A 15,910-nucleotide genomic window follows, 5' to 3' on the forward strand; every position below is an offset into this window, starting at 1 on the left:
TGTTCAATTTATCGCTTCATTACTCGTCGTCCAATATCAATCATATCGACGTTGTTACAGAATTATGGAACTGAGGCAATAGGTACCGCTCTATGTGTAACGGTTCATACTGTGTATTATTACTGAGGCGCTTAGGTTTGGTTGGAGGTGGTATGTGCATAATGGCAATGCAACGTATGGAATTTTTGAAAAGATCACTGAAATGTGAAGGCTGTTTGGTGTTATCATAACACATTACAAACTAGCAGACCCAACGTTGCTAGCCACTTTCCTAAATAAAAGTACCGTAATCCGGGGTAACATTGATCAGAATTTTCGATCTTTCTTGAATAATTCTCTTGTTATAGCAAACGTTGCATGTTTTATATTTTTAAAACAAGTACTGGACCTCTAAGTATGTGTTAAGCTACACGAAAAAGTATTGTGAAACTTTAAAACATGTTTAAATAAGCTTTTTAATCTAATTTTTTATTTTGTTGATTTGGGGTAACATTGATCATGTCCGTGATCAACGTTCGTTTGTGTTGAAAATACCCTTACTTACTAAATTCGGGGACGCTGATTTCGAATATGTTATCCAAATTCTTACAAGTTTTGTACTTTTTAAGTTATTTAAAGATTAAAATCCTCTAAACTGCGAATAACGTCTAAAAGTAGGCAATGGCTTAAGAAATTTAATGCCTTCTTTTAAAAAATCGTATATTTTATTGAAAAATAGCACTTTCATAGAAGTTTCATTTATTAAATCCAACTCCAGGATTTCGTATTGAAGTAATACAGTGATTTCGAACCTCATATTGTATGTAGTATTCATGCCAAGCATAAATGTTTGACAATGTATCTCATGGCGTTATAAAACACAGTTTTGGAAAAATACACTTATTTCAATGTTTATGTAATTCAATTTTCATTAATTACATGTCATTTAATAGCTAAATAATAGCAGATTACGATATACCATTCGATAGTAAGAACTGAATCAATGTAAAATGCTTGTTTGAACATTTCATGAGGTCGGTCAAGCCGATCAATGTTACCCTGCTGATCAATGATACCCCGTATCACGGTAGTTTTTATATCCAATCAAAACAATCCTGGAAAGGAAATTTCTAGAAGCTTTCTTGAAGGCCAATGCATCAATACATATGTATGTGAATTATTTCACTCAGCATGGCACATCTCTTTGGAAAACGCCAGAAGGTATACTATTATGTATCCAACCTTGGTTAGTATATGACTGTTGTAGGGTTCTAATTCATGGAATGAAAGAAACTTCTACATATTTCCACTGGATTGATGCAGCAATGCAAAAATACAGAAATGCATCAATGAAACAATGCAATAATGCAGACAGTTTAAGAAATTTCTTCATATTTGAAATAGAAACCTTTAGAATATTACATCGACCTTCTTGCATGAAAGATGTTTCATCGATATTGAAACAGAAAAATCTCAAAAACTCGGGGAAAATTCTGGAACAGTTTTTGAAACCTCATCTCCCTTCCTAATCTTTCTTTGCATTTTTTTCTCTTTATTCTTCCTCTAGATCATACAATGCTGTCCCCACAATTTCTCGATACGTGAAATATTTCAGCGAAACTTTGCTAGGCGTGACGGGAGGATAGACAACTCCGGAATTAATTTCATACATTCCTATGCCGTTTAAAATCTCCTTAAAATAAATTTAGAACATTTTCCTCCATTAAAGAGATTCTTGAACTCCTGGAATAATAATTTCCAGAAGCTTCCTCTAAAGCCATCGTATCAATGCGAAACATTTCACTCAGCATTGTACTCATCAGAAGCGCCAAAAGGTATACTATCATGTATCCGAATTGTGATTGTCAACGACTGTTATAGGGTTCTTGACCATTGAATGGAAGAATATTCTAGAAATCACAAACGCCAGAAGATATACTCCCAAGTACACGTCATATCTCAGAAACCAGTAAACCGAATTGAATGATATTTTGAACGTTTATGAACATTTCCATTTTTTTTGCAAATTTCCTTACTTTGAAATAGTTGTAAATTAATAGTGATTTTGAATTTTTTGATAAGGGTTCCACTATTTACACAAGTAGTTAGTAACTAACCCAAAACTAATGGGGTTTTAATAATATTCTGAAAACTATTATATCTAATTCCGTTTGTCTTAAGTTCGTCGAAAATGTTAAATATTCTGATCGAAAGACACAATTCTTCCTCTTTAAATTCACTTTCAATATTTAACCCTTTACTGTAAATGGTTGCTCTAGAACATCATCGATGTTTGACGAACTCGTAACAAACGGAAATAAACAAATATGATGCAATAGTTCTTGTACCGACTTTTCGAACCCTCTAAGCAGAATACCCTCTTTGAATGAGTGTAATCAGTTTCGTACCTTTTAATTCCGCCCTAGGGCGGAATTAAAAGGTACGAAATTGATTACACTCATTCAAAAAAAAAAAAATGATGCAATAGTTTTTACAATACAATTGTAATCTCATTAGGTAAACCCAACTACCAACACTCGTTTCAATAGTAGAACTATTGATAAACAATCAAACAACTAATGATTTACAACTTTCAAACTGTTTCGTTGATTTCGAAAACTTTGGCCAATTTAGAATATATTTTGTTCGAGCACTTTTTTCGAAAACGCATTCTTGACATATAAATAGTTGTTCAAAATCGTGGGAAGTGAAGGGTTAAAACAATCCATTATTTCATGTTGAAACTAACAAAGGGTTAATCCTTTATGAAATTGTTCATGTTTGAAATGATGCAGAAGTTCTAAATTTATTCACAAATTCGATAATGAACTAGCAAAATTTTGAGAAAAGCAAGGTTGTACAGGATCTGAATCGATAATTTGAATTTAGCTTGCTCATACAGATTATCGATGATTTGCATAAAATTCAAATATGCTCACCAAATTTCTCAACAATAATTTTTTCTGTAATCATCTCAAATTCCCGACTTTTTCCCGCTTTTTTTCCGGTCGTTCTTAATTCCCGTCTTTTTCCCGGTTTTCCCGTTTTTTCTCGGCTCGGTGGCCACCCTGCAAACTGCGATTTTTTCATTTTATTTCACTTACCGTAAATTAATGTTTGGGCCGTCCATATACCACGTAGACAATTTAGAGGGGAGAGGGAGTTCGAGAAAAGTCCACGCTTGTCCACGAAGGGGGGGCGGGGGACACCATGGATAAAAAAGAAAAAAAATGGATCATCAACGAAACAAATCATTTCATATCATTGTCGTGACTCTCTGTTAAACAACTCTTTAGCAAAAACTCAAAGTAGTTTTTTCCCTGAAATCTCAACAAATGTTAATAAAAATTTATCGCTGCACTCTGGCCACCATCTGGATAACAGTGAAATAATTTTCAATGACGTTGTGACTTAGACGAAGAAAACTGCTTTTGAATGATTGATGATTGCTGATGACTGAATGATGGTTATTCGAGCCTTATTAATATTTCAGAAGGGTCCAATAACTTCAGAAAGTTCTCAAAATTTGTGATATAGACAGGCAGACAGACAACGCTGGGATATTATACATATGAAGAAGTTTTAAAGGAAGGATTCAAATAAAAATCAAAATGTAAAAATCACAGGCCCTTATCATAATTAGAAAAGAATTTCTGCTTTCTATTTCGAGTATATTGTTTTTGAAATACTAGATTAGAAAAAAAAATAATTAAAATTACTATTTCAAAACCTGAAAAAAACATATACACAGTATCACTTACGAAGCGCATCTTTGGACGATCGTTTGCTATGCGAATGAGGACGAATGAATAATTTCCAAGTGCGGCATCCAACCATTCGCCTGAGTTTGCTATCGTCGCTGACAAGCAGGCAAAACAAAAAACGGCAACCGTTCTCTGCTGAGTGGCTTCCAATGTGAATAAAGATTCAAAGTAGAAATCAGAAACCCTGCCTGGAACACCCTAGAAACCCCTTGAATCCTTATGAAACTCCCTGAAACGCCTCTTAAACCCCCTGAAAATCCCTGGAACACTCCTGAAACCCGCTGGCACACTCTGGAACCTCCCTGAAACTCCACGGAAGAAACCCCCTGGAACTTCCATGACATCCCCTGAAGCTCCATGGATCAACCCTGAAACTCCCTAGAACCCCTTGAATATCCCCGGAACGTCCCTGAAACCTCCTGGACCACCTTTGGGATCCCTGAAAACCCCTGGGACGCTTTTCACTTTTAATAAACTGCATTGAAATTTTACCATATCGTTAACTATATTTCTATTGAAGATTCCCTGAGATTAGTTCTGAGATTAGCTTTCCAAGCACAGCTGGAAAGCACTGCCAAAATCGTCCACCATCGAGGTAGCTTCCGCGGCCTTACTGGCCAGGCAGTAGCTAGAACGCCCAACAATGAGGTTGTAGTCTGCATTTAATTGAACGAACATGTTCACTAGTTGTTGACTAAACGTCCGTATGATACCAGCCGATTGACTGAAAAACTGAAACAAAAAAGTTGGTTACTTTGAACCCAACTGTCTATCCCCATCTTACCGCAGTGACTCGAGAATCCGCCGCAATACGTGCCGTGGCCGTACTGCCATCCGTCACCCCAGTCAACAGCCCGTTCAAAATCGTCAGGTAGTACAGTATGTCCGCTTGAATGTTGGATGCTACCGACATTTGCGTCTGCAATGGTGGATTCAGATCAAAATTACCTCCGGTAAAGCAGTTCTGCAATGAACTCAGCAGAGCGGAATAGCGATCGATGAACGACTGCGTCAACTGACCGGCACAACTGGGAAGTTTGGTCTGCTGAATCACAGACATGGCAACACTTTGCATAACTTCGAAGCCCTTAGTCAGCATAACGCTGGTGGTGCTTAGAACTTGTTCGCTGTATTGTGAACGGAATTGATCCAGTTTCGTTACGACCATGCTTGTTTGCGAAGATGCGTTATTGAAATAGCTTGACGCCAAGAAGTTGACAGCGGCGGTGTTATCACTGGCGGACGATCCGAGGTAGAGATCGGTGTAACTGTTGATGGCTTTGATGAAAGTGTTGACCGAGGTGTTTACAGGAGCGTAGAGACGGTTGGTGGTCGTGGTAAACGTATCAGGCAGAGAAGTTGTAGACGTCCAACATTGACTGAGGCTGGTGTCCAGCGTTGCGTAACTGGAGAGCATCTTGGATATATAGGCATCAAATCTTTGATTGGAGGTTTGCAGTGCTGAAACTGCTGTCCGTACGGAAGGAAGTACGGTGGTTTGCTCAGTTTGGCGCAGCTGATCTATAGCTGTAGTGAAACTGTTCAGCACAGTTTGAGGAATGCTGGCTGCTACAGTTGATGGCGTAACGGATCCCTGTCCAATAGAAATCAGTTTTGGATAAATGTCCTCGTTGAGGATTTGAGAAATGTTACGCAAAGATGCGTTTGTGGTGGTAAAGTCTTGTAACAGTGAAGGATCCAGAATTTTCTCCCACTCGGTCCGATTGTTCGTAGCGATAAAATCCAGTGCGCTAGATATTGAGTTGTTGATTTGTACGAACAGATTGTCAGTAGTTGCTGTTTTGTTGTTAGCAGCATTTTGGATGAAGGCAAAGACGTTCTGCATACGCGAGCCGAGTCCGTCGTAACTGACAAAGAAACTATCCGACACGATCCTTAAATTCAGTGACACATAAGGTTCGTTGCGAAGGCTGCTTATTGCCGACCGAAGAGAGTTGTACGCTGTAACGGTATTGGAGCAGCTGGTGGCGATTGTTGACGATGGAGCGTAATATCCATTGATAGATAGGCCAAAGAAAGCATGTGATGACTGTATAGAACAAATAGAAATTAATTTTCAATACACATATTTTGAGTAGATGCTGGTTGATGTAAAATATGGCCATGTCGTGACATTAGCTGCTAGCCAAACTATACTAAAACCCAGAATGAAAAATCGCAAAAAATGGGTTTGTGTACTAGCTTAGCATCTATGTGATGATATTTTTAGTCACTATATAATATTGATTGATTGATTTGTCTTTATGAAAGAAACATTCTCCTATATAATATAATCTTTCCCTAGCTACATCCAAATGGATTATCCGAGTAATATACTCGTAGGTAAAATTGGGTAAAAGACTGGTAACACCTTGGCTTTTGAATGTCTCTGTTGGATCACTTCAAAATCAGAAGATTTATAAATCTTAAACTCTAAAATGAAGAAAAAAAAGACCTATAGTGAAAACCAGTGAATCAAAATACAACCATCGCGCAACAATAACGACAATGTCGCAACCTGAATTTGTTGCGACATTCTACCCAATGCGACATAGGTTTGTCCCAACTTGAACAGAATAGGACAAAGATCGTACACCACGAGTTTAGAGATTTTTAAGGCTTGCATTGTGATTTTCGAGCGGTAACTTCGAGTCGGTAAACACTGCAACGCTGCTGAAGATGTATCATCAAAAAGTTTAAATTTTGGGTTAGTAGGGTAATTTTCCAACTGTTGCACGGCTAAAAATTTGCCAATTGTTGCACACATCATAAGAATAACAAGGAGTGTTTAACAATAGGCGAGTTTTTAGCCGTGTAACAATAGGAAAATTACCCTAATAATTGATTATTCACGAGTTGAAAAGTATGCAACAAATCCAGCTTCCCTTTTGTCTGCAACAAAAATTTTCGAGATAATGTCATTATCTGTTACCAGTTGGGATAAAGAGTAATCGCCACGTCTTCTTTGTTGCTTGTGTTGTGCCTCTTTTGTCTGACAATTCTCTTCACTGGTAAAAACAGAGTTTTAAAAATGTTCCATATCCTTTGGACTTTACAAACAAAAATTTCTGTGATTGAAATAACAAAATATTGTAACGTAATTTAGGATAACTTTTGTCTCCCCACTTTCATTCAAACGGTGAGATGTAGGTTTGCGAATACAAATTTCATATTAAATACATTTAATGGCACTAACTAAAACTCACATGAACTGAAATGCAGCACACGAGAAGCAAATAAGCGTTAAGCGATTGCATCTTTACTTCGTAATAATCAATCATACACTGCAGTTCAGCTCAAACGGAACAATTCTCGAAACGCATCTATCCAAACATGTTTTACCAATGTTCACTTGAGTCAATATCGAACATCGAGACAGAAAAACGCCAAAACTGAATAAGGAGAAATCTTTTCAGCGCGAGATGAAAATAGGTAATGGAATTTTGGGCACAAATGTGTCCAATGTTCGTAGCTGAAACTAAAGTGCAATAACAATTGTATAAATATTGTGAAGTGTTTACGCTGGGAGAAACTGGTTGATATTTTTTGTGAGCCCAGCAGTAAGTATTCGTCCATCACTCGAACACAACAATGAAAAGTTTACTGTTGGTCATCGGATTTATTAACGTAATCTTATTTTAAAATTTGAAATTATACTAAATCGGTTTTAAAATTTAAATATTGCTGCTAATTCGGTTTTAACATAACATTTCAGTTCTCACCGGTGGCGCCGTTCTTTGGACTCAATGTCCAAGGTGGGTTCAAAACGGAAACGGACATCTCGACAGCGGCGCTGGCCATAACGAAACCATTTGCATCGTTGAAAACTCCAATAGCAAATCTGAATAAAAGTTTACCACTCAGCACGGTTACACTGGACGATGCCGCCATGGGAATAACATTCCTCTACAACGGACTAGTGGGTCCGATCGATAGTTTTGTGCAAGTTATTGCGGATTGTGCCCTCGATAAATCTACGTTTTCTACTTTTCTGTTTGACCGAATTTTTGTGACATTATTTGTTGCAGAACAGTTCTTGGACGATACGGCACAATACCTCAGTATGGTGGTGGCCTTTTCTCCAACTACAGGGGGAGACATTAAGGCACAGTTTGGTGAAATTGAAGTTATTGTGCATGATTTATCTTCAACCATGGGTGTGTTTGAGGAAGCTGTAGCGTCTATCAGGTCCAATGCTCAAATCACACCGAATACTATTTATAGCGTTCTTAACAAGTTTCGATTGGCTAATTTGATTGGAGCACTGGATGCATTCAGCTATCAGATGAATATTTTGAAAGGTCAAATGGCTGATGTGATATCAATTATCATGACAGCAGATGGTTTCATGAGTAGTTATACTACAACATTGACTTCGGCTTTCGCCTCACTGGATACATCTCTGAGCAACTCCTACAATACCATCACGAATGCAGGCAGTGCGTTCGTCAAGCAAATCTTCAGCACCGTTACTCAATTGTCCACGACCGTGGATAGCTTTCAGAACCAGATCAGAGCTTTCACTGATGACATTATCAAACCGAACTCCACGGCTATCATATCTCTCACAAACGAGCACACATTTTTCTATAACTACTTCATGGACGTCCTGCGACCAAACTCCGAAGAAGAGTTCAACAGCGTTGCCTACATGATAACCGATTCCGTCCAAACAGCTGCCAAAGACATTTTGTACAACGCTTATCAAACCTTAAATAACGCAATGAGGAACCTCCCAGCGACAGCGTCAACGTGTGTCAATACATATCTCACGCCTATGGTCAACTCGATATCCTCAAACATCCCAACCATGGGATCCTGTCTCAACCTCGTGGACCCTACCTCGGTAGCCAATGATCAAACAGCACTTCTGAACAAGCTCCTAGCCGATCGCTTATCTTACGTTACGGCATGGACAAACGCAATCAGCGGAGTGACATCCAACAGCGCTGCCAGCGTTCGTAAAACTGCTACCCTTAAGCTTCTAACTGTAATGTCCACAATTCAACAACAAACAAGAATACCTAACTCGCGTTTCTTACGATCTTTCCAGGAAACCCCTTCGGGCAACATCGACGTCCACCAGCCGGCCCTAGCCACTTCCTACAGCATTTTTGCCCAGCTGGTATCCAATTTCAACAGCCGCCAGAACCGTGTCATCATGTGTTTAACCCTGAAGGGTGTCGACCTGTCGGCGATGGTGATTTCGGCATCCAATGGGTACTTTGGTTGCATCAGAGGTTATTGATAAGCGCAATCTTTGACATGTTGCGGGCCGGAATTTTTCGATAAGAGAAGCAATAAACCGGTCGATTCCCAGTAGGTATGGTTTTCCAGTTTTTTTTTTGTGTGTTCTCGGCCGGTCAGCGTGGACAACGTGTCGAATGTTGAACAGAAAGGCAGGTTATCTTTGCTATTGGTTTCCGATTGGCAAGGGGGTCGTTTTTACAAAAAATACTTACGCGGAAAAGAGTGACAGTTTACTGAAAGCCATTTCTCCAAAATTACAACTGTTTTCTTTAGGGAGAATTCCACCCTGCGAATCTTTTGTGGGTCATTGTTATTATCCGACATTGTATATTTTTTCTAATGAAGCATTCCTGACAACACAAAAATGTGCATTCGCTAAAATGGAGTACAACCCCTGGGTTGTTTCGATTAAATGCGTCTCTATGTAGAATCGATTATGATAAGCCTTTGATAATGTGGGAAAACCGATACAACTGGTGGGTGGCGGTAAAAATAATGGCAATTGAACCCCTCCTGAATGATAAGCATGCCTTATCGAGAAGCCATAGCTGAATATCACTAGTTAAGTCAACAAAAACATTGCCAGTCGCTTCCCAACTCTCGTTCAAGCCAGTTGTGTCTCGCTTCTATCTAGTTCATCTAGTCTTCAGTTGAGTGCGGCGTTTTTATGAAATGTCAATTTCTTGATTTTGCTTTGGCTGACCAAGCCATGTGGGAAATTACACTGTTGAAAATGCTTTGACATCCATGTGCACAACAGAACATGTGCTCGATGAACAAATTGAGATTTGAAATTATGAAAAGAAATCCACGTTTTTATGAAAGGTTAACGCAAGGTCGTTTCGAGTGAATATTTTCAAAGCTAAGTACCACATCATTGTTTTCCCTATTGTCGCCGGTTCGCATTGTTCCGTAGCTTGTTATTGGCTGCTCGGGATTAGCCTCAGTAGCCAAACATGGACGGAAACGAGGATGCGTCCTCTGAGATTATTCTTAATGCAGACAGAACGCCCTCCGTTGCACCAAACGTCGAACTCCAGCTTAAGAATCCTCAGCCTACTGATTCTCGCCATCGATTTTATCGGACTTCAGCAAAAGGTCCCTATGAAGTATTCCTGCGGCAGAAAGACAAGCCGATTAACGTTCTTTTGATTTCTGCGGAACTTTACAGCAACTTCAAAACGGTAAAGGAAGTCCGAAAGATTGCTTTTAGCAAAGTTCGCGCTGTCTTTACAAGTCGGGAGGAGGAGGCAAACAAAGTTGCTCTTAATGAACTCCTAGCTCGTCTTTATCGGGTATATGTGCCATCTAACCTCGTGGAGATCGATGGCGTGATTCAGGAGGCTGACATGGATTTGGAGCGCCTCCGAGAGGAGGGCGTAGGGAAATTCAATGACCCCCGCATTTCTCCGGTTACAGTACTGGAATGTACGCAGCTAACAGCTGCAACAGAAGATGCGAATGGAAAGTCCTTCAAGCCGTCCGATTCGATTCGTGTGACATTCGAAGGAACCATTCTACCAGACTACCTCGAAATCTGTCAGGCAATTATTCCCGTTCGTATGTATTCCTCCAAGCCCATGCTCTGCAATAAATGCAAGCGGTATGGGTACACGGAGAGACTCTGTGCCAACAAAGCTCGCTGCGGCAAGTGTGGCAAGTCTCACCTCGATATAGCATGTCCAATTCAAGAAAACATCTGTCTTCATTGCAAAAACAGCCACGAATCGAAAAGAGAGTGCCCTGCCTACAAAAAACGTGCTAAGTTTGCCGCAGCACGAATCTGGCAAAAGCCGAAGCTGAGTTATGCAGAAATTGTTAATCTGCCTAGCTCCGATTTTCGCCATGAAAACCCATATGAATCCCTCAGTGATCTGTCGGATATTGATGAAAATGAATCGGAATCAGTCTGTAGTCGACCAGAATCCCTCAAGCGCAAAAAAAAAATGCTCGCCCAAGAAAATCCAAGAGGTCGAGGTCCTCGGATTATCAACAGAAACCCAAGGGTAATGTGCAGGTTCAGAACTCCTCTTTTGGTCAAACGTCAACGCCTCATTTGAATGCAGTCCCATCTTCTTCGCGTCAGCACGTCTCTGTCAATGCCTTTCCTCCATCGTTTGATTAACCATCAACTTCTCGCCAATCGCAGCTCGCTCGTAAGCAGCCAGACTTCCACTTCAAAGATTCTGATTTTCCTGCCCTCTCAGGTGTATCCGGTGGCCCATCATTTTTCAGGACAGTTCCTAACACATCGAAGAATGCAGAAAATCCCTCTCAAACTGTTGGCCTAACAGTTACACAGATTATCAAACTAATTTCGGAGATATTTCAGCTTACTCCGGCTTGGACGAAAACTGGATTCCCGTTTTGAACATCCTTTTGAAAAAGCTAATTTCATCCTGGCCACTCCTTGGACTGTTGGTTTCCATCGATGGCTAATGTACATCCGAATAAGAAGTTTTCTCTGTTCCAGCGGAACTGCCGTAGCATTCTGCCAAAGATAGCGAATTTGAAATGTTTTTTACTAAAACTTAATGTTGATTGTTTTGCGCTCTCTGAAACCTTTCTTACACCTGAATGAAGCTTCAATCTCCAGCACTACAACATTCTTCGATCTGATCGAGATGTAAGAGCTGGAGGAGTTATGCTAGGGATAAAGAATTGCTATTCATTCCATCGTATAAATCTACCAAATCTGAGTCCAATTGAAGTCGTTGCTGCTGAGATTGAAATTGAAAATCAAACTTTTGTTATAGCTTCCGTGTATATTTCTCCATCATCGAACTTGAACCCAAGTGTTTTGAGAAGACTAGTCACATGCACATCCAGTATTTATTCTAGGAGTTTTTAATGCCCATGGCTGTGCATGGGGCGAAGATAAAGATGACGGTAGAGCGAACATGCTCTACGACGTTATAGATGAATTCCACTTATCAGTGTTAAATACTGGAGAAATAACACGCATTGCATGTCCCCCGTTTCACAACAGCAGAGTGGACATTTCATTATGTTCATCTAGGTTCTCTCTAAATTGCGTCTGGTCAGTAGTAAATGATCCTGCAGGTAGTGATCATCTACCAATTCACATAACGTTCAGTACAAAATCCGCAACTGATCTGACAATATCTTATGGTTTGACTAAAACATTGATTGGGAGAAATACTCAACCATTGTTTCGATGGAAATTGAAAACTGTCTAGTAGAGGAAGCGGATGTGCATGAGTTTCTTACAACCCTGATTTTAAAGGCGGCCGAAAATTCGCAAACCAAACCAATCCCCTCTTCATTATCAAAAATTAGATCCCCTACGATTTGGTGGGACAAAGAATGTGCAGAGATTGTTAAACAGAGATCAGAGGCTTTTAAGAAGTTCAGGAAACTGGGGCGAATCCATGATTTTTTAAACTATAAAAAACTAGAAGCAAAGAGCAAAATGATACTCAAAGCTAAAAAACGCAACTTTTGGAAGCAATTTGTAGAGTCCCTTACAACGGACACTGCTATGCCAACTTTGTGGCAGGCGGCACGTAGATTGAGAAATTTCAATCCGAATACGACAGATCTACATGATTTTAATGCGGATTGGATCGACCAATTTGCTGAAAATGTTAGTCTGTGCTTTGTTCCAAATGAAAAACCGATATTCAATGAAATTAGCCCATCCGCAGTAGACTTAATCGCAGATTTTGGATTGACAGATTTGGAAAATGCCCTAGTATCGTGTAATAATTCTTCACCTGGAATGGATGGAATCAAATTTTCCCTTCTGAAAAACCCACCTCCGCTAAACAGCTCCTGCTTCGATCGTATAACTGGATCTTTCAGAACAAATCCATCCCTGCTACCTGGCAAGACGTAAAGGTAGTGGCGATTCTTAAACCTGGCAAAGAGTCCGGTATTTCACAATCCTATCGCCCTATAGGTCTGCTCTCATGCACTCGAAAAGTTTTGGAGAAGATGATACTCGTTCGGCTCGAGTTTTGGGCCGAAAAACATCAGTTATTGTCCCCGACACAATACGGTTTTCGCCAAGGAAAGGGAACCAGAGATTGTCAAGCTTTATTTGCTACAGATATTCAGATTGCCTTTCGATCGAAACAAGCTTTAACTGCCGTTTTTCTTGATATTAAAGGAGCTTATGACTCAGTCCTTATCGACATTTTATGCCAAAAATTATGTGTTCTCGGAATTCCAGCAAGATTAGCCGAGTTTTTGTTCGATCTCCTGTCCCTTAAGGTTATGCACTTCTTTCAAAACTTCCAAATCAAACACGTCCGTAACTCATTTTCTGGTTTAACACAAGGTTCATCTCTTAGTCCACTGTTGTATAATCTTTACACCAGGGATATAGACAACTGCATTGAAAGTGGGTGCGTCTTAGTGCAATACGCTGATGATGCATGTTTGTGGGCTTCTGCCAAGGACGTTAAACTTTCCAAGCGACCCCTTCAGATTTGTTTGAATAAACTCACAACTTGGGCAAGTGACTTAGGACTGGAATTCTCTGCTTCAAAGACGGAATTCGTTATTTTTTCTAACAAACGGTTGTTATCTCCAGTGCAATTTCATATGTACGGTGTTCAGTTATCTCAGAGTCTCTCGTATATGTATCTCGGATTATGGTTCGCTTCGAAGTGTACGTGGAAAGTTCATGTTCAGTATGTTGTACGGAAATGTCAACGGCGTATACATTTTTTACGTACCATAGCAGGAACATGGTGGGGGGCCCACCCATCGGATATGATAAAATTGTATAAAACAACGATTCTATCGGTAATTGAATACGGCTCATTCGTTTTTCACATGACAGCTAAGACACATTTTATTAAACTCGAAAGAATTCAGTTCAGATGTTTAAGAATCTGCCTAGGTTTGCTGAACTCTACGCACACCCAGTCTGTTGAAGTGATAGCTGGTGTGATTCCTCTGAACATTCGCTTCTTTGAATTGAATTGCAGATATTTAACGAGTTCCCATGTAGCATCCACACAATTTATGACACAATTAGACGAACTGTTTAGAATCCACCCACAGTCGAGTTTTCTCCGATCATACAGAGAGTGTCTCGTGTTACCAACATCCCCCTGCTTAGATAACTTTTACGGTTACAATGTTCCGGCGCGCCCTTGTCAATTGAATGTCAATACCTCTCTTGTTCAGAATTTGGCAAACCTTCCGAAACCTTTACTACCAGTTCAGGTAAAACAGTCATATATGGAAGCTTTATCAAATATCAATGCGGATGCAACGTTTTTTACTGATGGATCTCTGGAGGCGAATAGCTGTGGATTTGGAGTTTACAATTCAAATCACCAAGTATGTTATCAATTAGAGACACCGTGTTCAATTTATACAGCCGAATTGTTAGCTATCAAATACACAGTTGATTATATAAAAACTCTTGCTCCTAGAAATTACTTGATTTGTTCGGATAGTCTTAGCTCTCTAGAAGCGCTGAAAAATATTGGGGTAGGTCTTGCATATAAAGGACGCAGTAGCGAGTCTTACAAAGGACCGATATGTTATTACATTTTTGTGGGTACCATCGCATTCTGGGATTGAGGGTAATGAATTTGCAGATACACTTGCCAAACATGGATCTCATTATGGCGAAATTTACCACCATATTCCAGCCACCCAAGATTTTCATCCTTTAATCAGACAGATGTCTTTAACGTCCTGGCAAGAAAGTTGGTCTAACAGTGAATTGGGAAGATACTGCTTCAGTATTTTACCTAACGTTAGATTATCTTCGTGGTTTTCAGCTTTGCAGTGCAACAGACTCTTCAACAAAAATATGTCGCGTCTGATTTCGAACCATTACACACAAAACGCATCTCTTTTCAGAGTCAATATAGTCAACTCTAACGTTTGCGACTGTACCAAGGATTACGGAGACATTGATCACGTTATTTGGCAATGTGAGAAATACGAAGAAAGAAGGCTCGATATGCTACGAGAACTCGAACGGAACAACCGATCACCACAATCCATACGAGATGTGTTAGGACAAATGGATACAGATATGATGAAAATCATCAACAATTTTATTGTGAATTCAAAAATTCAGTTATAATTAATTAATTACATTATTTTTGTTTTTTTTTAGCAACTAAAACTAACAAAAATACTTTTTGTAAAAAGAATATGTAAAACTAACAAGATATATCGGCTCCGATAAGGTATTCCAAAGAGCCTAATAATCTAGTTTGTAAAAAAAACAAAAACATTGAACAGAATAATAATTCAAAATAAAACCCTCAGTACTCAACAACTCGGAGTTTTGATTCATTTTCCTCAAAAGTCCAACAGTCCGTCGTCAATATTATCATCATTATTAAAAAATCGAGAGCAGTTGTCTCGTATAAAACTGAAATTAAGCTGTGAAAAAATATTGATGGTGGCCAGAGTGATGAATGAAACACAGTGAACAAATAAACAGTAAAACATTGTAGATCAAATTATTTTCGAATTTTCGGTTATGACGATGATATCATCGTGACGAATCGTTCACCTATATCTCTACAATATTTTGAATAATTGTATTTATGGTGTTTTAACTTGGAAGCTGGATCAGGTATCACGAATTCAATAAAAAGGCAACTTCTCAAAGCATCTTCAATCCTCATAGAGCTGGTTTGCTGTTTTCAGGTAATCATCCAGAGGTTTCTTCAGCACGAACCAGCACAATTGTGTTGTTGTGCTATAACAGTTTTGCATATTTTTTCATCTGTTTAGTCTTTGTTTTATGTAATGTAAATTGTTTGAATAATTGACCCATTATGTATACTTGCATATGTGTAAACAAACTTTTATTAACGTTGCATGTGAGATTTACCACAACAAGTAAAACAAAAAGTGGGCAAAATCCGTAATACATGAAAATGTTTTATCTGTCGCATATTTTTAATTTCCGA

General features: G+C 39.2%; 3 protein-coding genes across 9 annotated transcripts in view; 1 reads left to right on the forward strand and 2 right to left on the reverse strand.

Moving 5' to 3' along the window:
- The window catches only part of LOC109622866 (phospholipid-transporting ATPase VD), a 252,076-nt gene that overhangs the window by 75,211 nt on the left and 160,955 nt on the right, over window positions 1-15,910 (reverse strand). The window lies entirely within an intron of this gene.
- LOC115258059 (uncharacterized) lies at window positions 4,000-7,099 on the reverse strand. Its single transcript, XM_029858065.2, has 3 exons — window positions 6,950-7,099; window positions 4,528-5,793; window positions 4,000-4,475 (listed from the first exon to the last, which is right to left on the reverse strand). The coding sequence occupies exons 1-3, from the start codon at window positions 7,022-7,024 to the stop codon at window positions 4,287-4,289; spliced, it is 1,530 nt and encodes a 509-aa protein (XP_029713925.2). The 5' UTR covers window positions 7,025-7,099; the 3' UTR covers window positions 4,000-4,286.
- Window positions 7,198-15,426, forward strand: LOC115258065 (probable RNA-directed DNA polymerase from transposon BS). Of its 3 annotated transcripts, none has more exons than XM_062851408.1 (3): window positions 7,198-7,370; window positions 7,459-8,733; window positions 8,797-15,426. In XM_062851408.1, exons 1-3 carry the CDS (start codon window positions 7,335-7,337, stop codon window positions 8,989-8,991), a joined length of 1,506 nt encoding a protein of 501 aa, XP_062707392.1. In that variant the 5' UTR covers window positions 7,198-7,334; the 3' UTR covers window positions 8,992-15,426. The 3 variants fall into 3 exon arrangements, with proteins under 3 accessions (XP_062707392.1, XP_062707391.1, XP_029713933.2); XM_029858073.2 differs by having other exon boundaries at window positions 7,298-7,370; XM_062851407.1 differs by having other exon boundaries at window positions 7,459-15,426.

This window comes from Aedes albopictus, chromosome 2 (assembly GCF_035046485.1).
Source record: "Aedes albopictus strain Foshan chromosome 2, AalbF5, whole genome shotgun sequence".
Classification (NCBI taxonomy): Eukaryota; Metazoa; Arthropoda; class Insecta; order Diptera; family Culicidae; genus Aedes; species Aedes albopictus.